The sequence below is a fragment of the Nicotiana attenuata genome, chromosome 7, assembly GCF_001879085.1.
Source record: "Nicotiana attenuata strain UT chromosome 7, NIATTr2, whole genome shotgun sequence".
NCBI lineage: Eukaryota > Viridiplantae > Streptophyta > Magnoliopsida > Solanales > Solanaceae > Nicotiana > Nicotiana attenuata.
This window is the reverse complement of record NC_031995.1, coordinates 100,907,579-100,931,649: the sequence shown is the minus strand read 5'-3', so window position 1 is coordinate 100,931,649 and position 24,071 is coordinate 100,907,579. Positions and strand designations below refer to the sequence as shown.

Sequence of the window (24,071 nt, the reverse complement as noted above, 5' to 3'; positions counted from 1 at the left end):
GATTTTAAAAATAGCAATACACAATAGAAGAATAGTATTTTGGTGATATTTTTGCGCTAAAATGCTAGCTTTGTGAATATTAATCGAAACAAGTGATGAGTAGTATATCTAACTTCTATCTAAAAGCGAATTTTTTCCTGTTGATGAATTTTTTTAAATAGATTTTTCATAATTACAGATAGCCAAACAAGAATGATTTCATCAAATAAAATATTTCCTTGAAATAGTTTCCACTATTCCTGATGCATTGCCCTTAATAGGAGTGTTGGAGGTCAAGAATTAGGTAGAATGTTAGTAGGTAATCGCTTATCTCTCTTAGGGACTGAGGATATTAGAGTTAGTATGGTAGTTTTTTTTCTTAGATTGCTAGTATTTCGTGTTGTTTTCCTATTTTCTTCCGCTTCGGTCTTCGATCTCTTAGTATCATGTTGTTGTTACTCCTTTTTGTTGATGTTTCTATCTTTCTGGCCTATTTGTTGATGTTACTTGTTTCCACTGTTTCTTTTCTCTTTCTTGAGCTGAAGCTCTATCGGAAATAGTCTCTCCACCTTTTTAGGGTAGGGATAAAGCCTACGTACACATTATCCTTCCCAAACCTCACTTTTGGGATTCAACTGGATTATTGTTGTTATTCCTAACACAGATTTACAATATACAGCTAGAAAAGTTTTATTTTGTGCCTCACTCAACTGACGCTAGTTGTTTGAGATCTCTTTTTTGTCTCACAACTTTGTGGTCCCAGAATTTTATGGATCCAAATATGTAAGATATGAGTCCAAAAACGTGTGAGATAAAAAGAGCCCCGCACAACTAATATCAGTTGCGTGAGACGGACATAAAATCATTCATACAGCTACATGAGGATTGTCACAGTTTGACAAGTGTAGATTGTGGGACTCACTATAATCCGCCATAACACTAAGTCATTACACATCATGTAAGAATGAGGCACTAACTATGGACCAATTCCCTAAAAGTTCCATTAAAATATTCCATTCCTCCCACCCCTTACCCAATGAAAACATCTTCTGATCTTCATTTGCAGTGGCCAAAGTTAAAGATAAAAGAAATTCCAAGAACCAAAGCTTTGTTAATGTCCCTCAATTGTTTGGTCTTTGTAACCTGTCAAGACTCAACAAACTCCATTTACTTCCATTTATGGCATCATACTACTTCATTAGAGCAAGGTTATTGCACCAAAAGTGTGGCTTGAGCGTTAATAGAATAACTAAATTACGAGAGATTAGGATTCAACCATTTATCGAGACGAAATAATATTAGGTGATTTCTTCTTATTTTAGGTATGGCAGACAAAGTTATTCGTTATATGTATTGATTCTAAGGCAGACTTTAGTATGTAGGTGACGGTTTCATCCCAGCTTAATAGCATTGACTCAAATCTTATATATGTGTTTTAAAAAATATAGTTCCCCAGTCAAAATTTATGTGGGTCAACTCAGATTTCGAGAGTCAAATTACTTAATTTTGATAGTCAATTTGTATATAAAAATTTTTAAAATAAAATTTGTATATTTAAAAACTATATAAATAGTGCTATAAGCCATAATAATTAATAATTCAAAATGTTTAAAAGGCATATAAAAGCTTGTGATAAAAAAACTCGTTTGACCTTCTGTTTACCCGTAAAACGGTACAGTTAAATTTATACGTGGTTTATAGACAAGTGAATTAATTTGATCCTGAGATAATAGAAGAACTAGATAAATATGCGATACTTAACCTTGAGATGGAAACGAAATAGCAGAAGCAGTAGTTCCGGAAGCAGGGCTTCCGGGCACAACAACAATGAAATAAAAAAGCAAGAAGATAAAACTATATTAAGCTTTGAATAGAGTGTAGCGTAAGTTTGCTAGAAAATTCGTGTAATTTACAATGATAATAGAGCTCACTATTTATAACTGCTTCTAAGGAACAAGGTCCTACGATCAAGCTCTTCTTTAATGTCAATTATGAGAGCCATTGAAGAATGTGTAACGGCGGACATGAATGTCAAATTCTTTGTAAAGGGCAGTGCACAAAATGCTGTAGAATATTCTTCACTAAATGCTACAAGGTGACAGACATTTATTTCATCTTTATGAGGACCATTCTTTTCGGTAACAGACGGAATAGTTGCCTTCGGTTTCGACTATCCTCTGCCTTCAGCTCCACGTGTCGCTTTCTTATGCGATCATTTAATATAACATGTTTTACCCTATACACTTTCGAAATCCGAATACCACCACATAATAAGTACAAATAATAGATTTCAAACTAGGTAAATCAACTGACACGTGGCATAATCCCGAACTTGAATCTATAAAGTTTAAATTTGAATCTGCCTCGGTCGCGGGAGAGTGGTAATAGGTTTTTAATAAAATAATCGAGGCAAGCACAAATTAACCCAAATACCAGAAGTACAAAACAGCCAAAGGTGTTACACTGCTTTATACACTACCTTGAATTCTAAATCCAATAAACCAATCCATGAAAACAGAAACTTGATGACATCCCTTTTTCCTCCACCATAGGACTTCACCTCTGAACTTTTATTAAAGGAGTAAAGATTCCTCTTTCAGCTAAAAAAGAATAGAAATGCAGTAGTCTGCCTTAAAGGGAAACAAATTGTAGTAGAATTCAATCAGAATCCAGCTGTATTTAACCCTTTTAATTTGAAGTATCTTGACCAGCCCCCACATCTAAATACCCCTTTTATCCTCCACGTTGTTCTCTGCTTCTCTCTCTCTCGTTCTACTAAAACCCTGAAATCATTACTTTGGTCAAAGGGTCAAAACCTGCATCTTTCTTCACAAACTGAATCCTTCAATTCTCTGTTTGTCCACATAAAAAATCTGGTCTTTTGTCTCTCTCTGCTCTCTGTTTTACTATATTACTTCTTGTTTAACTAGAAAATAAGAATTTTGGTCAAAGTTAATATTTTAGAAGAGCTCGAGTTACTAATAATCAAGAAAACTAGATTCAAAACAATTAGACTTGCAATAAGAAAGCAATAAGAATGCGTAAAAATAAATGTATTTCAGTAGTAGTTCGATCGTGTCTCTACAAGTGATATTTTCTTCCCTTTTATAGGGAACTTCTTAATATAACGCCTACTCTCATTAATAATTGAACATTAATGACTAATAATATCATTAATCTAACGTTATAATATGTAATCGTAACTGTTGCGTGAAGATTATGTAACGTTTGGCTCATTGATTGAAGATCTTTGAATCTGCCCTTTATCCTGCCTTGGTTCATTCTGACCGTGTCTCTTCAACTCCTCAATTAGACTGAGGTTCCCGCATCTAATTGTCTCCTGGATATGCTATTTCGTTCCTCTTTGTTTCGTACCTCTTGTAAATTTGTGACCAGCTGTCATGTTTCTATTGCTCCACATGGATCGCTTTGTCATCAGAAATATTACATGTGTAAAGTCTATTTTTTACCAATACATATAGTCCCCCTACTTACTATTTATTTATCGATTAAATATTTGGTAAGTGGATACTCATTTATGGCGGGAATTTTTTGCCGCCACTTCAGCCGTACCATCGTATCCGTCTTTGAATGTATACATCGCTTGTCACTTTCATTTAATGCTCGTGCCACGTGGCATTCTCATATTGGTTCTGCAATTATTCAGCGCCTTTTAGGACTTTTTGCGGCTGCATCAGTTACGAAGTGACAGTTTCAATTATGACTAACATCACTACTTTTTCCATTTTTTGACGGTCGCCTCTGAGTATAAATACCCCTTTTTCTTTCCTCTGCTTTCATGAAAAACTTCTAACTCCCCTTCAATGTTCGTAAATTCTTCTTTTCGTAAATATGTCTTCTTCAAGCCAGCAACCCAAAAAAGTTATCATTGTAGATGAATTATCTCCTTCTCCTACTCCAATCCGCAGTAGGTGGGGTGGTAGGCTAAGAAGCTTAAGTTCTACACCTTCCAAGGGTTCTTCTTCTTCTTCTCATAATATTACTCCTCCGACATCTTCTAAGCCTAATATTTCTTCATCTTCTTCGAGGGCTAAGGCTTCTAGATCTTCTTCTAAGAATAGGGAACTTAACGAACCACTTTGTGAGCCAAGAGTTGATGAAATTGTCCCTGCCGAGTTTTCTTTTATAAAGGATAGTGAGGCCATTAGTAAGCAGCTTTCTTCCATGTCATCGCATGATCGTGCTGACCTTTATCCTACCCAAATAACAGAGGGTTTAGTGTCACATGTGCGTAGAGATTGTTGTTGGAAATCTGATTTTCCAGTCGTAGTTCCTAATGACATTCAAAGAATAACCTCTTACAAAACTTGGTATTCTTTTTTGTACACTTATCCCTTTACTTTAGGATTTAAGCCTCCTATCAACCCTGTCATCATAGAATTCTGCCGATTCTTCAATGTTTGTTTGGGACAAATCGGTCCTCTTGTTTGGAGGGAAGTTGCATGTCTTAGGTATTTGGCGAATTTAGCTTCAATTCCTTTTACTTTCCATCATCTTATTCATCTCTATTCCCCGATGCTATTCCGCCAAGGAGTTTTTGCTCTCGCGGCTAGGAGTAAAAGGGTTATAGTTATACCTGATGATGACAAGGATAGAGGATGATATGTCCGATATGTTGCTGTCCCTACTGCAGGTTTTGTAGGTGAAGAAAATCTCCCCTTTTCTGAGAAGTGGAACTTTGCACGTGAGTAGAGTTTTGCTCACTTTCCTTCTTTATTTTTGATAAATTACCAGTACCGTGACTATTTCTTTTTTCTTTTGCAGCAACTATGGGAACCGTCAAAGAAATCTCCGCTTTCCGTAATTGGGTAGAAAAATTACTGGTGATCGCTCCTATGGAAGAACGTTCTTGGAAATTCCTCTCGTCGAAGTTTGGTTGGAAGGTGAAAACCCATGGTAAGTTTTTTTTTTTAATTTCCTTTCTTTTCTTTTATAGCTTTTCTGATCCCTTTCATTTGTTAGGGTTTCCTGCTCGTGGAATCTCTGCTGCTGCTGTGTCCGCTTCAAAACTTTCTTTGGCTAAGGCCCAAGAAATCATTGTTAACTCCTCTTCGTCAAAAAGGAAGGCAAGTGGGTCCTAGACCTTGGAGGATGAGGAATAACAGGAGGAGGGTTCGCTGATTCGGAGGTCGCGAAGAAGGAGGGTCGTATCTGACGATGAATCTGTTCCCGTTGCTGATCCTTTCGTACCTGAATCAGAGCATTCCACTCCTGAAGATGCAAATCCCTCTCCTGCTAATGAACCAATTGAACAACTGTTCCACCAAGGCTTTGGCACAGTTTCAGAGGAAGCACCTCTTGCTACTTTCCTTCCGTCTGCTCCTGTGGAACTTTCGTTTACTGCTCCTGTTACTGTTTCTGTTCCCCAGCCTATTCCATCCATGGCTCCTTCATCTACCCCTACTTCCGTGCCTTCTATTATTGAAGTAGGATCTTCTAGTAGTGGGGTGATGAGGCAAATAATGATAGAGGTTCCTTCGGGAGGCATCCTCTTAAAGAAGTCAGGCCAGGCGGATGTATGGTTAAAGCCACTGATAGGCCCGGTTGAGAAGTCTAAGTTGGAAAGTCATAGCTCCTTAACTTGGATGAACGAGATTGCACACTCGTCCCTGAAGGTAAACTTTATATCATCCCTCATTCTTTTCATATCTTTTACTGTATCTAACTTCTCCTTTCATGCAGATCAATCTTACTGGCACATAATTAATGAAAAGAATCGTTCATACGGAGCAATTAGCAAATGACTATCATACCGAGGCTGACAACTGGAAGGAGCAGTTCGAGAGTCTTCAACTTGATATGGATGCAGTAGAGGAAGAGAAATGTTCCCTGGAACAGCAGATTAGAGTAATTGCAGCGGAATTGGCCATAGAGAAGGCAACATCAAATCAGGCAGGTAAGGATAAAAGCATCTTGGAGTCTTCCTTTGCGGAACAGCTTTCCCATGCTACTGAAGAGATAGGAAGCTTGAAGGCTTTGTTGGATCAAAAGGAGGCTTACGCTAGTGAACTTTTGCAATCACTTACTCAGACTCAAGAAGACCTCCGTGAATCTTCAGACAAGATTCAATTTCTGGAAAGATCCCTTGCCCCTCTGCAGGCTTCTTATGATGCTGTCGTGGTTGAGAGAGATGAGCTAAAGGCTGATATCGAACAATGGGAGAAAGACTATGAGGCTTTTGAATACAAAGCAGTTGTTGATGTAAGTTGGGCTTATTTGAATGCCCGGCTTGACACTTTGACGGAAATGGGCCAAGAGAATTTTGACTTAGAAGTTGAAATTGCCAAAACCAAGGAGACGATTGAAAAGTCTTGGCAGAGTCAAAATTTTTCATCACCTGAAGTTGAGATCCCAACGGGTGACGAGATCGTGCCTGATGAAGCTGCTGCTCAAGCCTCGCCATCTCAAGCTGCCCCTTCTGCTGATGAAGATAATCCCCCCAGTGTCTAGTGAAAGAGTTTATTGAACCCTATCCTTTTTTTTGAACAATTGGTGGTTACTCCCGGTCCCATTTTGGGGGTTATGTTTTTGGTGATAGCAAGTCCCCAGGTTTTTTCGGGGCTTTTTGTAAAAATGACAATCAGTTTATGACTAAGTTTATACTTAGTTTTAATATTATAAAGTTTTCGGTTTAACTTAATCCTTTCGAGTTTCTGTTATACTCTTTTTGCCTTGTTTTTTTTTAAGTCCAAGGTCTTGTTTTTAATTAGCGGGTTTTTGTCTTACCCTTTTGACTTTTTGCATTTTTAGAAATGCTTTATTAATTTCATGGATCTTTGAATCAAACATGAATTATAAAAGAGGGCCCTTTTATATACGACACTTAATGAAGAAGACGTTTCAACTTCATAATGGTGTAAACATACGAAAGAAGAAATAGGAACACACATGTTTCTTGAAATAACTTTGATAAAGTTTTCATTCGAACTTTGTCAAGTGTAACTAACATTTTACATTCATTTAAATATCCTCTATTACTCTTCCATAACTGTTTTCTTTACAACAGATTTGCAAAAAAGAAAATTCAAGGGTTTCTTCATGACCCATTGCTAAATACTGCCTTTAACCTAAACATCGTAAGATTTTGAAATCTGTATCTACTAGTGTATTCTTCACAGGTTTTTTGATCAGGCTTGTGTTATTGGCTCGTGACTTTGCTCTGAACTTGATATTTGATGAGTAGACTTTTAGGCTTGACTTGTCTTGAAATTTAATTGATTTCAGCCTTCTTTGTCTTCCTTATACATATATCATATGTATATTATATAGTCCACCAAGTGTTTGAGCTTTGAAGTATGAAATCTCGAGCACTTGATTATTCCTTCCATGCGGTCCTTTTCCTAAAAAGGAAAAACATACAGGACTCGGAGGTTCGATTTTAGATGAAGACCGCTTAACCCATTTAAATTTCCATCAGAATAGTTGTAACCTTAGACCGGAAATTATGTTCTTTCCGCGTGTCTTTCAGGTCGTAATTCATCATTTAGTGCGGGCTAGCTTTCTGCCTATCATCTAAAATCGTTAGTAAAATTTTAATAATTCGAAAATAAAAATCGTTAGTGAGGATACCTGCCCGTTGGTATTTCCTTTCCTTAGAAGTAGTATCTCTTTAGATGGACATCATTCCAATTTGAAGGTAGAATGTTGCCATCCAATGTTTCAAGCTCGTATGCTCCTTTTCCTGCGATACCGTGAATCTTATAAGGCCCTTCCCAAGTTGGACTTAACTTTCCTGCATTGGCTGCCCTTGTTGATTGGAAAACTTTCTTAAGTACGTAGTCCCCAATCTTGAAGTATCTGAGACGAGATTTCCGATTGTAATACCGTTCAATAACTTGTTTTTATGCTGCCATCCTTATTAGGCAGCTTTCATCCTTTCTTCAAGTAAATCCAGGTTTAACCGCATCTCTTCTCGTTCGATTCTTCAGTATTTTGAGTATATCTCGTACTTGGTTCCCCTATCTCGACTAGAATTAAGGCTTCAACTCCGTATACAAGTGAAAATGGTGTTTCTCCCGTACTTGTTTTTGCTGTTGTTCGGTAAGCCCACAAGACTCCAGGTAGTATCTCTGGACAGTTGCCTTTAGATTCTTCCAGTCTTTTCTTCAAGTTGTTGATAATGACTTTTTTGTTGATTCAGCTTGTCCATTACCCACCGGATGATAAGGAGTTGAAGTAATCCTTTTAATTTGCCAACTTTGGAAAAATTCTGTGATTTGTGCACCTATTAATTGCAGGCAGTTATCACATACGATTTTCTTTGGCACCCCGAATCGGCATATGATGTTCTGCCAGATGAAGTGTCGGACCTCTTTTTCTCGTACCTGTTCGAAAGCTCCCGCTTCTACCCACTTAGTAAAATAGTCAGTGAGTACTAATAAAAATCTTACCTTGCCTTTGGCTTGTGGTAGTGGACCTACGATATCCATCGCCCACTTCATAAAAGGCCATGGTGCAACGACTGAATGTAATAATTCAGCTGGTCTATGCATGTTGTTACCATACCTTTGGCACTTGTCACATTTTGCCACAAAATTTTTCGCGTCTTCTTCCATTTTTGGCCAATAATAACCAGCTCTAATCATGGTTTTTACCAAATATCTTCCTCTAGCATGATTTCCACAATGTCCCTCGTGTATTTCTCTCATCACGTATTCTGTTTGAGAAGGTCAGAGACATCTTGCTAGAGGGCCACCGAACATCTTACGATATAAATTATCTTGTTTTAAACAGTAACGGGCTGCCTTTTGGCGAAGTGTCTGAGCCTTTTTCTTATCTTCAGGAAGTATTCCGTACTGCAAAAAATTGACAATTTCATTTTTCCAATCCCATATTAAATTGTTGTAATTTATCTCATTTTTATCTTGATCAAGCATGGAGTGAAACAAATGAATCACGGAAGCATTTTCTGCATTTGTTATTTCTGCAGCAGACGCAAGGTTAGCTAGAGCATCTACCTCGGCATTTTCTTCCCTTGGTATCTGCATGACTTTCCAAGTTTGAAATTGCCTGACCAAATCCCGTGCCTTTTCCAGGTACTGCTGCATCCTCGACTCTCTGGCTGTATAAGTCCCCTGCATCTGGTTAACCACGAGCTGTGAATCGCTTTTGATTATGACTTGATCTATTCCGAGCTCTCGTGCCAATTCTAAACCTGCAATCACAACTTCATATTGTGAGCACGTGATTTTTTCCCTATATATGAATTATTCCCAAAAATCAAACAAAAATGATTTTTCCTTATTTTTACAATTTTTGTGAATTTTTGTGTCATTTTCTGTTAATTGTTTGCATTTTATTTGTGCATGTTAATTCATATGAAAATACAAAAATACGCACTTGCATTTAGGGGATCTAATTTCATAATTTTAGTATTAACTAGGTATTAATTAGTTTTAGAACAAAATTCAAGGAAAACAAAAAATATATATAGTTTCTTTGCACTTTTAATTGTTAATTGTTGCATTTATCTTTAAATGGAGTTTTAAATAATTTTAGGAGTTAAATAGTTTAATTAGGTATTTGTTTTGTTTTAGCATTTTATAAAATCAGAAGAGATAAATAAATATAAAAATACAAAAATAAAATACAAAAGCAAAATAAAGAAAATACAAGAAAACAAATAAGGGAATAAATGAAAGAAAGGCCATTAGAAGGAAATTGGGCCAATCTCCAATTAAAACCTTAGCCCAAAACGGATTAAATCCAAACAAGCCCCGGACCAACCCAAGCCCAATCCCAAGACCACCCGGTCCAATTGCCCCATATTCAAAACGACGTCGTTTTGACGTCGTTTAATCATGACCGTCCATTCCCCATTATCCAACGGCCACGATTGATCCTTCAATTTTAATAAAACTGTACGAGAATTCATTAACCCTAAAAAATATTTTGTATCCTCCTCGTACACTCTTCTGTAACACCACCGGCGGAGCCGCCGCCGGCGAACGCCATCATCGCCGTTCACTCTCAAAATAACATTCCACATTCCTCTTCTCATCCCCTTTCCAAATATCCAATCCTTTTCCCTCGAATCGACGTCGAACTCGTCGAATCTTCTTCTAAAGGTTTTCCGACCATTACTCAAAGTAGCCCAAATCGTACCAAAATTACACCGTAGGACCGTCACACCCTCCTCTATCAAACCCCCCTAGCCCCATTTCTCGAATGGGCCTGGAACGGGTCGAGTATTGATTTGAATATTTCCGGCCAAAACCCTAAATAATCCAATCCTTACCAAATTAGTACCATAGGGTTCCTTGGGCTGCCCTCATGAGGATTTCGGTGTCAAAAGAGTTCAAATGTCACTGGAAATGGCCGGAGTTGAGCTTTCAGTTAGCCGGATTCTTGTTGAAATCATTTCAATTTTAGTAAGTCTTCTGTATTGGTGAATTTCTCTTGTTTTGCTGTTATTTTCTCAAGTGTTAATCTCCAGTTTAATGTGTGGCAATTGTTGCTAATGCTCTTCTAATTTCGTGCTTAACTGTTATTTGTCTAGATTTTAGTTAAGTCTGCTTTCAATTTCTTTCTATTTGACTTTCACTTCTAGTTTTGTCCTGATTAATTGATGCCTTGGTATGGTTAGAATTTTATTTCAATTTAATTTTTTGTTGTTTTGTGGTTTCATTAGTGATTATATTGTTGTAGTTAGAAGGCTTATTTTGATAATCGTTCTATTTGTATTAGATTTTCTGTCTGGTAGTTAGATTAGTATAAGCTTAATGATGTTTACTTAGTTCTGATGGTTAATCTTGTTTCATCGATAATTAGACAGTGGTAAAATAGGATTTCATTTGTCAGCTATAGCTCAATTCATAGTTTAGAAAGTAGTTTGGCTATGACTGTAATTTTGAGTTGAAACTAGGGGCAATTGGGGTAATTCAGGGTATGAAATCTAGCTAGAATTTCCTAGAAGCTTCTAGGTGTGGGTATTAAGGTACATTTCAGTTAAAATAAGGGTGTGACTTGAGTCACAAGGCAAAAAATAAGGGTTAAAAGTTGAAAATTAATAGGGGCCTAAAAGAAAACCAAAAATCTGATGCTTACCCCTGGGTTGCCTATAAAAAGGCATCAAAATGCCTTGATGAAGAAGTTTGGAGCCTCTTAAAAATTCCCTCCCATTGTTCACAAGTTTCAGACCTGAAATTTGAAATTCAAACTCCAAATCTTCAAAAATAAAAAGAAAAACAAACAAAAACGAAATCAGAAAACAGAAAATTCAAAACAATTACGATTTCATTGCCTATTCCAATCAATTTTCGAATTCCTCTTTGGTGTTCTTCATTNGCTTTGGAGTTGTTAATGGTTGCTCGAGTGAATGTGGTCTACTTAGTTGGATTTGACTGAAGTTCTAGGACATTTTAAGCTCCATCTCAAGTAAATTTCGATTCATTCGAGTGATTTGTGGTTGAGCTCGTCTTCATTTGGCTTCAAACTCTTTCTGGTTTCAAACTCGAGTGATTTCCTGGGATGTGCATTTGCTACTATTTGATTATCTCTTGGTCTGCTATTGTACTGCTGCTGCTGACCTCTTCTTCTGTTAAAAATCCATTTCCAGGTACACGACTCGAGACTCTAAGGCTGTAGCTCCATACAATTGAAACATAAAATCCATGGAGACTGACCAAATGTCTTCTGTTTTGTTTTAATTGATTCGTTGTCTGTGATTTGAACTTAGACACTAGTTCAATTATGTGGAACAAAATTAGCTTAATAATTATATGAGCTAGATTCGAACAGAGCTGTTGTATAATTTGAACTGAAATTGGACTGTGTTAGCTATCATTTGGTACAGATTGTTAGGTAATATGAGAACTTGTGTTCCTCATTACCGTGGATTTGCATGTTCAATAGTTCTGATATATTGAAAGTTTTCCTGTGATTCGCTTATTGTGTAGTAGATGTTAGTTACATGTTATGGACTGAAATATGGATTTCTGTAGTTAAGGTAGTTGTACTGGGCTGCACCAATTGAGTGAATTATTTAAATTGGTCATAGGCAATCTGGTTGTTAATTGAATATAGGTTGATGCATTTTCACCAAAAGTTAAAGCTAGTAATAACAAAATGCTTTAGAACAACTGTTAACTGGTTATTTGCTCAATTTGGCTTAGTCACGTGGGCTTGGCTATTCTTTTTCCTCAATCGTTAAAGCTAATAATCTCCAGTTTGTTAAAGCGAGCAGCCCAGGTCCCGTTTTATGACTATATGCGCTTGGGCCTGGGCTAAGGTATACAGATGTTTGGCTTTGGTACATCATCACCTATTAGCCTGCTCCAACCCCACAGCATCGATTAGGGCCTATATTATAGAGATCAACAAAAATAGAAATCGTAGTTATCTCAGGATTCGCCCTTTGAAATAAATAATAGTTGAGACGAGCCTCGCCGAATAAACTACAAATTGCGGGGCCCTCAATAAATGCTATAAAAAAATACTTAGAATTCGGGTGAACCGTTTAGCGAATTTCACGGTTTTCCCCAAAGATAATAAATGCGTTAGACTCTTTAGGCACGATTTTAATAAAATTACATTCTTAAACTCGCGTGCCCAAATCCAAATCTCAACGGAGTCGAAATGTGTTGACAACCACGGGTGCACTGGTGCGACGTGGTTCGGGACGCATTTTCACGACATTGCAAATTCTTATTAAAAATAAAATAAAAGCGGTTACTAATAAAAGACACATAGGTTAGAACACGTTTTGAAATCAGATAAAATCAAATACAATAGTTGAGCGACCGTGCTAGAACCACGGAATCCGGGAATGCCTAATACCTTCTCCCGGGTTAACGGAATTCCTTACTCGGATTTCTGGTTCGCGGACTGTTAACAGAGTCAATAATTTCCTCGGTTCGGGATTCAACCGGTGACTTGGGACACCATTAATCTCCCAAGTGGCGACTTTGAAATCTTAATAATAAATCCCGTTTCGATTGTCACTTCAAGTTGAAAATAACTCCCTTTATTATACCCTCTTCCGGGGGTGTAGGAAAAAGGAGGTGTGACACATATTCTACCTTATTATTAGTAATAGGATGATACATTATGGCTTGTCGTATAGTTTCTCCCGTAGGTGGCACCAAAATAATGCCTAGACCTGCTCCTTTTACATTTGATGAACCATCAGTAAATAAGGTCCAAGTACCTGGATTAGACCCGTTAAATACCTGCAGTTCTTTTTCTGCCTCCAGCTGCATTCCCTGACTAAAATTTGCCACAAAATCTGCTAAAACTTACGACTTTATTGCAGTTCTTGGTTGATATGCTATGTGATATTCACTTAGCTCTATAGCCCATTTGGCTAGTCTACCTGATAACTCTTGTTTATGCAGTATGTTACGTAAGGGATAAGCAGTTACTACAGAGATAGGATGACATTGAAAATAAGGCCTTAACTTCCTAGATGCCATAATTAACGCGAGTGCAAGTTTTTCTAGATGAGGATATCGAGTCTCAGCATCTAGTAATGACTTACTAACATAATAAATCGGAGATTGTTTACCTTGGCCCTCTCGAACTAGCATAGCACTTACCGCTACTTCTGAAACAACAAGGTAAATGAGTAGTTTTTCCCCATCTTTTGGTTTTGCGAGCAATGGTGGATTTGATAGGTATACTTTCAAATTTTTAAGCACCTGATGACATTCTTCAGTCCATTCAAATTGATCTTTCTTTTTTAGAGTTGAAAAGAACCTGAAGCATTTTTTCGATGACTTGGAAATAAATCTTCCCAAAGCAGCTATTCTTCCCGTCAGCCGTTGTACTTCTTTTTTATTCGTCAGTATATCCGGAATTTCTTCAATAGCTTTAATCTGCGCGGGATTTACTTTAATACCACGGTTAGAAACAAGAAATCCCAAGAACTTACCTGATAGAACCCCAAATGCGCATTTTTCAGGGTTTAATTTCATATTAAATTTACGAAGAATCTGAAATGTATCAGTCAAGTGTTGAATATGATCCCCTGCTTGTTCTGACTTGACCAGCATATCATCTATATAAACCTCCATGGTTTTCCCTAGATATTCCTGAAACATTTTGGTCACCAGCCTTTGATATGTGGCCCCATCATTCTTGAGACCGAAGGGCATCACTTTGTAACAGTAAGTCCCCCTGTCTGTTATAAATGAAGTCTTTTCTTCATCCATTGGATCCATTTTTATTTGATTATACCCTGAATATGCATCTAAAAAGCTAAATAATTCATGTCCTGCAGTAGCATCAATTAGTTGATCTATATGCGGTAATGGAAAAGAATCTTTAGGGCAAGCTTTATTTAGATCAGTATAATCTACGCAAACTCGCTACTTACCATTCTTTTTTGGTACCACTACAGTATTAGCTAACCAATTTGGATACGTTACCTCGCGGATAGACCCAATTTTTAAAAGTTTCTACACCTCATCTTGAATCACCTGATTCTTGAAGGAACCTTGCTTTCTTTTCTTTTGTTTGATAGGTGGGTACGATGGATCTTCATTTAATTTGTGAGTCATTACCTTCGGGGGTATACCTGTCATATCTGAATGGGACCAAGCAAAACAGTCTACGTTAGCTTTTAAAATTCGGCCAACTTACATTTCATTTCGTGGCTGAGGTTGGTCCCGATGTAGACTTTTCTATCAGGCCAGGGTGCAAATAATACTACAGCTTCTAATTCCTCGATCGTTGTTTTGATGTTTTCATTTTCTTCTGGTTCTTGAATGGTGTCAAGCCTTGAGTCTACATCTGTTCGCCCATGCTTAGTTGAGGTTTGCATTGCAGCATCCTCAACTTGGTTCTGTGATTGCTATTTATCTTCGCTTTTTGCACTTGTATCTGCTATGGAATTAATGCCTCGAGACGCTTGTTGGTCACCACGTATTTGCTGTATTCCCCATTGTGAAGGAAATTTGATAACTTGATGCAAAGTGGATGGAACGACATCCATCTCATGAATCCATGGTCTACCGAGAATCATATTGTAAGCCATATCCATTTCTACTACTTGAAATTTGGTGTCTTTGACTACTCCTTCTGCGAATGTGGTGAGTATTATCTCGCCTTTTGTCACGACGCTCGAGTTGTCAAAATCGGACAAGGTATGAGCCTTGGGTATCAACTTATCATCAGCTTGCATCTCATTTACCACTCTTAACAGAATGATATTCACGGAACTTCCTGGATCAATCAAAACTCGTTTCACATTAGTGTCATGTACAAGTAAAGATATTACAGTGCATCATTATGTGGGGTTATCACGCCATCTGCATCTGCATCATCAAATGTTATACTATCTTCTTCCAAAACCTGTCGAACCTGCTTCCCGTGTGTAACTGTTATTTTCGACACCTTCCTCGCTGCTGTATATGTTACGCCATTGATCTCTTCTCCTCCACTTATGACATTAACCGTCCTTTTTGGTGAAGAGGGTTTTGGGGGCTCCTGCCTATTTTTCATATATGTCTGCTTTCCCTTTTCACTAAAGAATTCAGTGAAATATCCTTGTTTCAATAAATGTTCTACTTCACCTTGCAGCAATCTACAATTCGGCATTTTGTGACCGTGATCGTTGTGAAACTCGCACGAAAAATTAGGATTTCGCCTGTTCGGGTTTGATCTCATTTCTTTTGGCCAGTGTACCTTGTCTCCCATGCTCCTTAAAACATCCACCAACTCAGATGTGCTAACGGTTAAAACTGTAATCGCCGATCTTTACCTTCGAGTTTTTGTCATCATCTCTCGTCTCTCGCGTGTTTCGTTCTTTTCCGAACCTTGATGATGAACCTGACTCTCTATCTCTTGATCTATGATCGTACCTTGGGTTTTCCTGTCTTCAACGTGAGTCTCTTCCTGCTGGTCCCATATAATTCTTGTACCTGTTTTTTCCGGACCTTTTTTCAGATTCAGCTCGCCTTGAACTTACCTCTTCATGCCTTCAAGATTGAATGATGGTATCTTCTTCTATCCGCAGCTTCGTGCTGTATCTGTTATAAACATCATTCCAAGTTGTTGCTGGAAATTCTCGTAGACTTTCCTTGAGTCTCCTCGTGGCTTCTGAACTTTTTTCATTTAGATTGCTGGCAAATGCCATTGCTGCCCAGTTATCTAGTACACGTGGCAACATCATCCTCTCACGCTGGAATCTGTCTACGAATTTCCTAAGCAGCTCTGTATCTCCTTGCTTTATTTTGGAAATGTCCTCCATTCTTTTCTCAACTTTTTGAGCTCCCGAGTGTGCTTTGATGAATGAATCTGCAAGTTCAGCAAAAGAATCTATAGAATTTTTGGGTAAAAGAGAATACCATATTAATGCTCCCTTAGTGAGTGTTTCTCTGAATTTTTTGACCAGTACTGATTTAATTTCTTGCTTGGTCAAATTGTTGCCTTTTACACCGGTTGTGAATGCAGTTACGTGATCCCGTGGATCAGTTGTTCCATCATATTTCGGAATATCGGGCATCTTGAATTTCTTCGGAATTGGTAGATGAGCAGCACTTGGTTTCCATGGTTGTTGTGGGTATTTGTCCATATCTATTCCCTTGATTACAGGCGGCACTCCAGATATTTGCTCTATGCGGTCACTCTGCTCCTTGAGCTATTTCTGCAAAGTTAGTACTAAATTTTGTAAATCAGAATTAACTGGGTTACCTGACCCTCCATCACGGGATTCGCTAGGAGTTCCTCCACTGCCCGAGTTAACGAGTCCTGAGCGAGGATTTTCCAAGGTGTTGTTGTTTAGAGTTGATGTTGGCGGCGCAACTGGCAGTTGGTTAGCGAAAGCCTCAAGAGCATTGCTGACCTGTTGAGCAATTAACTTTTTCAAGGCTTCATTAATAGCCTCATCATTTTCAAACTGATCATTCACATTTGACCGAGATCCATCAGGAGTTCCTTCTCGAGATTGTCGAGGAGAATTTCGTGGGGAAGGGACCGGAGTTCCATCGCCTTGCAGATTCTCTTGGTGTTGATGGTCTCCTTGATTGTTGTCAATGACGTTTGACATGATTGATTTGACAAAAAAGTTGATTTAGAAAGTAACAGATTATCAGAGTTCCGGTAACGGAACCAATTTGTTTAACCAGAAAATAGGAATTTCGGTCAAAGCTAATATTTTAGAAGAGCTCGGGTTACTGATAATCAAGAAAACTAGATTGAAACAATTAGACTTGCAATAAGAAAGCGATAAGAATGCGTAAAAGTAAATGTATTTCAGTAGCAGTTCGAACGTGTCTCTACAAGTGATATTTTCTTCCCTTTTATAGGGAACTTCTTAATATAACGCCTACTCTCATTAATAATTGAGCATTAATGACTAATAATATCATTAATCTAACGTTATAATAGGTAATCGTAACTGTTGCGTGAAGATTATGTAACGTTTGGCTCATTGATTGAAGATCTTTGAATCTGCCCTTTATCCTGCCTTGGTTCATTCTGACCGTGTCTCTTCAACTCCTCAATTAGACTGAGGTTCCCGCATCTAATTGTCTCCTGGATATGTTGTTCCGTTCCTCTTTGTTACGTACCTCTTTGTAAATTTGCGACCAGCTGTCATGTTTCTATTGCTCCACATGGATTGCCTTGTCATCAGAAATATTACACGCGTAAAGTCTATTTTTTACCAATACACTCTTCCCGTTTTAATTTATGTGAACCTATTTGACTGATTACGAAGTTTAAGAAAAAAGAGAAGAATTTTAAACCTGTAGTATAAAATGAGGCACATATATTTTGTGTGGCAATAAATCATTGCATAAAGGTAAATTATTTCCAAATAAGGAAATGAGTCATTCTTTTTGACACTGATTAAAAAGGAAATAAGTTCACATAAATTGAAACGGTGAAAGTATAAAATACTAGCAAAAATAGATTAGCCAACACCTTTCAACAAACCTTACTCATCCTTATGTTTGTACAAAACACATAAATTTGTTTGCATTCACTTTTGTCACTTAGTTGTAATTAAAATTAGATAAATTATCATCAAAACAATAAGTTTCTAAAATTAAGTTAACTTGGTTTAGTGCAAATATTGGATGAAGTAGAAAGTTTGTGCCCAAGAGTTGATGTCCTGTGACCAGAAAGTCATACGTTCACGCCGCGGAAATAACTTTTTGCATAAATTCAAAATTAAGATGCATACATAAAATATAATATTAGAGGTGGAGCCAGAATTTAAAATTTATGAGTTCGGATTCTAAACCTTTAAGTTACTAGGTTCTAAATTAATATTTGTACATATTTAATAAAAATTTTAAAACAAATACATAGTTTGAACCAAAGCTACTGGGTTCGGCTGAACACGTAAGTTCTACGTTCTACTCTCCGTCCGCATCTGTCTAATATGGTCCGATCCTTACTCGAATCCCGTAGAGCTTAGTGTACATGCTACCTTTTTTTTTAGTGCAAATATTGGTTAAGTGTATGTTTTGACTAGAACCATTGCTAGAGCAAAGTTTTGACTCACTCACTCCTCTTTCTTTCCTCAATGTAACGGTTACATCAGTTCCCGCTCTTTCAATTCCCCCTCTTTTTTTCATCATATCTTATACACTATATATATACTGCTCTACAACACAACCCTTTCTAAAAGCCTTACACAAACAATCTCATTTTTCATCTTCTTTATTTCTCTCCTTTCTGCAATTCTTGATCCAAAAGAAAAACAAAAAAACAAGCCATGCCAAAAACCGACGCCCTCCGTCGGTTCCTCCTCCCCTGCTTCACCACCACCCCCACCTCCCCAGCACCACCACCCCCACTCACCATTGCACCCAAAAAACGCCTCAGCACTTCCTTACGTGACGATCTCGACGACCCAAAACAAGAGAAAAAATTACAAGAAGATCAAGATTCTTACCCCACCACCCCAACCACCCCATCAAACAGCATTATCCCTTCTGCTCCTCCACGCTCTTCAAAAACAATGGTGATCGGCACCATCTACGGCCAACGCCGCGGCGGACACGTTTGGTTCTGTGTACAACACGATCGTCTCAACACGAAACCTTCTCTTCTTCTAGAACTTTCCATCCCCACCACTACACTTATTCAAGAAATGCAAAGTGGACTTGTACGTATTGCTCTTGAGTTCAAGGACACGTCATCAGAACTGAATCTTTGTCCGCTTCATTCTATTCCTATGTGGACTCTTTTCTGTAATGGACGTAAAATCGGGTTTGCGATTAAAAGACGGGCCACCCAACAGACCCGAAACATGCTTAAGACCATGCAGAACATGACAGTCGGGGCGGGTGTGATTCCTTCGGGTTCGGTTTCGGGTAGTACTGATCAATGTGAAGAGGTGTTGTACATGAGAGCTAATTACGAGTGTGTTATTGGTGGTGCAGATTCGGAGTCGTTTCATTTGATTAACCCGGAAGAAGGTCCGGGTCAAGAATTTAGTATCTTCTTGCTCCGGTCGAAATGAGAAAAATGAATTAATTCCATTTCTTGGAAAATCAGAAAATTTATGGGTTTTCTGATTTTTTCTGAATTTGGTCAAAGGCTGAGGAAACAAAAGGGGTTTTCTTGTCATTACAGGTGCTTTTTTCAAAGTTCAAGTTCCAATCTTTGAAGATCTTTTTAACAGTTTGTGGAAAGGACAGCTTTTTGTAAAGAAAGCTATTTTTTTAAATTATTATTAATGTTCAAAACTTTGTTTAGCTTTTTCAAGTTTAGGTTCTAGCATAGGCCATTCTTTCTTGTTCTTTTTAGAACTCTTGGGGCATGAGAATCTGTATTACGTTTACTAGAATGAAGAAAATAGCAATGTATGAGTTAGACATTTTTGGTCACTAATTAGTATAGTTAGTTTACTATGAAAAAATAGTTATGTTTTTTGGAAGTTTTGGCGTAGGATATTCGTCTGTATAATGTGATTCTAATATGATAGGAACACATGAGTTCCTTCTTGTGCCACTTATTGTTCTGTCTTATTATAAATATGTGCAAGAATATATATGTTCTGCTCATTATGTTATTTGCTGAAATTATTGCAAGTTAATTGTGATTCCTCAAAATTTGATTTGAAAGATTATTTAATATACTTAAGTCTGATTCAAGGATATGATTTATAACTTAAATTATCTTCAGATTTTGGGTGGCTGGGAATAATTTTTATAGCATATTTATGGTATCTTTAAAGTAGAAAGGTAAGGTTAGCATTTAAAAGAGGCTATTCGAGGGCAATATGCAAGGATACCATGGTGTCCCATTCAAAAAGACAGTATATCAACAAAAACAGCTACCCGCGTGGCGGAGCTAGCATATGATTTGTGGGTTCAGCCGAACTCAGTAACTTTGGTCTAAACTTTGTATTTGTCTTTCAAATATTATTATATACGTATAAATTATTAGGAGTAATTTAGAACCTGATTCCACAAGCTTTAAATCATGGCCCTGCCCCTGTACAGTATTCATTTGTGATGACTGATAACTAGGGTACCATTGGAAATACATCTCGGACCTTTTAAAGACAAAGGAATAGCAAATTCGTGGCTGGACTTGATGTTTGGTACTAGGTCCAGTCTTTGTCTCACTAAAAGGAGGAAAATCTAAAGTCTAAGATTGACTACATACTGTGTTGGTCCAGGTGAAAGTTAGTTTTGAAAACTGACAAATGAACTCAGGCATGAACCAGATCCATCCCTTGTGAGCATAGGCACAGACATATTTGAGCATGTGAGATGCACGTGAAGGAGATAAGCTTAACTTGGTATATTTAATATTTCCTGATCGAAAAGGTTGCATAATTGATAAGGAGAAGGACTCCTTACTCAAAGAGAACAATGTCCAAGATAGGAAAGGAATTAGAAGTTGAGATCAGCTAGAACTCTCCAAGGAAGAGTAGCATTAGAACTCTAGTTATTTCTTCATCTACTAACTCTATAAATTGCAGGACGTTCTCACTTTACAGGTGTTGCACAAACGCAGAAGTTAAACGTGAATTGAGAGCAAAATAGCAAGACAATTTTGCAAGCAGTTCGTGTGTGATTCAAGTGTACAAACCTGAAGCTACATGAACTAGATAAAAGAATTAGTTCCAAGTGTCTGTCTTTTATTCTAGTTCAATTGTAGTAGGTGTTTTCGTATTGTACCTTTCAGCTTTATCTAGAGGCAATTGTAATAGGTACTCAGAGTATTCAAGTTAGAGTTAACTTGAAGTTGTCGCAACAGTTAGAGGCTGTTTGCTACAACGGGATTAGAGTTAATCCTAGATTTACAAAAGTGTTTTGTAAATGCAGTTTTTGGCTCAGTGATTTAGTGAAGAGTTTGAGAAAATCCTACTGGGAAGTATGTCGTGGTTTTTTCACCTTTTGAGCCAGGTGTTTTCCACGTAAAATACTTGTGTTCTTTACTTTCTGCATTTACTATTTCTGCAATAGTAGGTTAAGGAACACTTAGAAGAACCAGGTCCTTCCATAATCAGTTTAAGCGAAAAATTGGACCCCACACAACTCACCCCCTCTCTTGTGTGGTATTGAAGTATAAAATATCATGTTGAGTATGTCCAACCAAGTATTTACTCAAGAAAATCAATCTAATTTGCTTATAGACTAGAGTGCCATAAACATAGAGTCTGAAACCTAATTGTGGTCTTTTCGGACACAAGCGACCAAATAAGTATAAAAAAAGAAGATTGGGCACCATTATATGTATAGCGCGGTTATTCACCGCACTATACCTTAACGACACGTTTGTCCGTTAAGGTATAGCGCAGTGAATAACTGCGCTATATATAAAATGTGGCCGCACCAATAATTCATCTGCAATTAACTGACCCACCAATAATTCATATGTGTAAAGCGCCCATTATACATGCGATATATATCAAATAATTGTACCCCCTAGATTGGTTTTTTCCTTATTTAAGGTGGTTTAGGATTTGGTAAAAATCCATTCAGGATCCTTCAAGTCTTCCGAAGTATTTGTTCGTTAAGTTATTTTGTATTTTGTCATAATTTCGGAAGAGCGAAAAATTAGGGTTTCATTATATTAGGGGGGGGGGGGGTGAAGTTGTGGTGGCGAATAACTCAGTACACTATAGTTGTTCTCCATAGTGTCATGTTAAGTCGCCACTTATAATGGAGTACGATACATTGGTATCGTTATTATGTAAAAAAATGAGTATGAGCAAATGTTCGGTGAATATTAAAGTAACCGGAAGATATCTGCATTATGTTACATTGCAAGGGGTTGCTTGTTATGCTGAGTTTAACACCAAAGACGATTGAGGACTCCGGATGAACACCGGGAACTTCTTGTGATAAAAATATTGGAAATATACGTCACAATTGAAGACGTCAGCAATAATGAGGTTTCTGATGGTTATTTTGGAGCAGTTTTAGCCGAACAGGTTCCGGGTGAAAGAGTTTGGCCTGATCTAAACTTATCTCCATGGTCGAATGAGGAACGAGGAAATAATTTCTCCCCAAGTTTACATAATCCACAAGCCAAGTGGTAAACTTCAATTTTTCTTTGTGTTACGATGTTTATTTTTATGTATTGAATTTGTACTAACACTCATATATTCCACAGGGGGTACCGGATAGATATGAATTTTACAACTTATGAACCAACGACCAGTTAGAATATGCCTAGTTTTGGTGTGTTGGATCATGGCGGTCCATCCGGGAGCCATCATCAACAGGATAATGTGCATCATGGGATATCAACACATTATGATTTGTAAGTGAAGTGATAAAGTTTATATGTAAAGTTTGGATGAATTTGAGAAACTCATTATTTTAATGGTTGTGCAGTGAAAACGAGCAACTTGAAGGTCCTGTCCTTACTCAATTACTCGAAGACGACATATTTAATCGGGATCTAGTAGATGCGCAGAGTCAGGAAGAGAATAGAGATTATGACAACAATGTTGATGAATCTGGAGATGACACACCCTTCCCTGATGAGGGTGATGATGATGAGGACAAGAATGCTGAACCTGATTTGACGAGGGAGCATGCTCCACCTCCCGTTAGACCAAGAATGTATGAGTCCCATGTGCCGTTTCTTTCAAAGGAGATTCCCTACCTTGCTTATTTGCCAAGTATGCCGGATGTGGATTCCCTCACAAGGGATCTTGACGAAATTTGGATAGCAATATGGGATGAATCTAAAGCAACGGTGCTGTCAAAGGGCATGCTATTTGCTGATAAAGTGCGCCTAAGCAGGGCGGTGCGAATGTACAACATAAAAGAGTGTCGTGAGATAGTGGTTCATGAGTCATCTCCGGATGTATACCAGGTTATTTGTTATAGATGGTTTCAAGGTTGTAATTGGATGCTGCGTGCGAGAAAGTTGAAAACTAATATGCGGATTGTGGGTAAATACTTTGGCACCCACAATTGTGAAATGGACACATTCAGTGGGAATCATTTTAACTTGAATGTTGACTTGATTTTTCTTGTGTTGATTCCACACATTGAAGCGTACATGAGGTAAAAAATCAAATAGTGTACAACATCTGTCCACCAGGTATATGGGTGTACCATTAACAAAAGAAAGGTATTTCTCGGGAACAAACGTGCGTTTGAAATTGTTTATAGTAACTGGGATAAGTCCTTTGCATCTCTACCCAGGTACATGGCCGCATTGCAACACTTTAGCCTCGAGATTGTTATTGAATGGAATCTTGCGCAGAGTTCGGGAATAGGAGAACACATATTCATATATGTGTTCTGGGCATTTAAACTAGCAATTGATGGTTTTATGCATTATCGGCCGGTAATATCCATAAACGACACTCATGTCTATGGAAAGTACGATATTAAGTTGTTGATCGACGTTGCATTAGATGCTAATGGAAGTATATTTCCCTTAGCATTTGCTATTTGTGCCAATGAAAGCCAAGAGACATGGACATTATTTTTGAACCACTTGAAGGAGCACGTTGTCAGACAACGTTCAAGTATTTGTCTAATATTTGATCGTTATGATTGTATTTTAAGTTCTGTACATAATTTGCGTGCTTGAAGGCCAACTTCCAGAGGGCTTATTCAAACAAGGACTTGTATGATTTTAATCTGGATGGTTGCAACAGATCACCAAGAATGTAAATTCAGGAGACGAATGAAATTGAT

The 24,071-nt window shown here is 37.7% G+C and overlaps 1 protein-coding gene across 1 annotated transcript; it reads left to right on the top strand.

Annotated features, from left to right (window-relative positions):
- LOC109230602 (protein MIZU-KUSSEI 1) lies at positions 18,590–19,740 on the top strand. The gene has a single exon (XM_019396067.1). It carries the CDS (start codon positions 18,665–18,667, stop codon positions 19,412–19,414), a length of 750 nt encoding a protein of 249 aa, XP_019251612.1. The 5' UTR covers positions 18,590–18,664; the 3' UTR covers positions 19,415–19,740.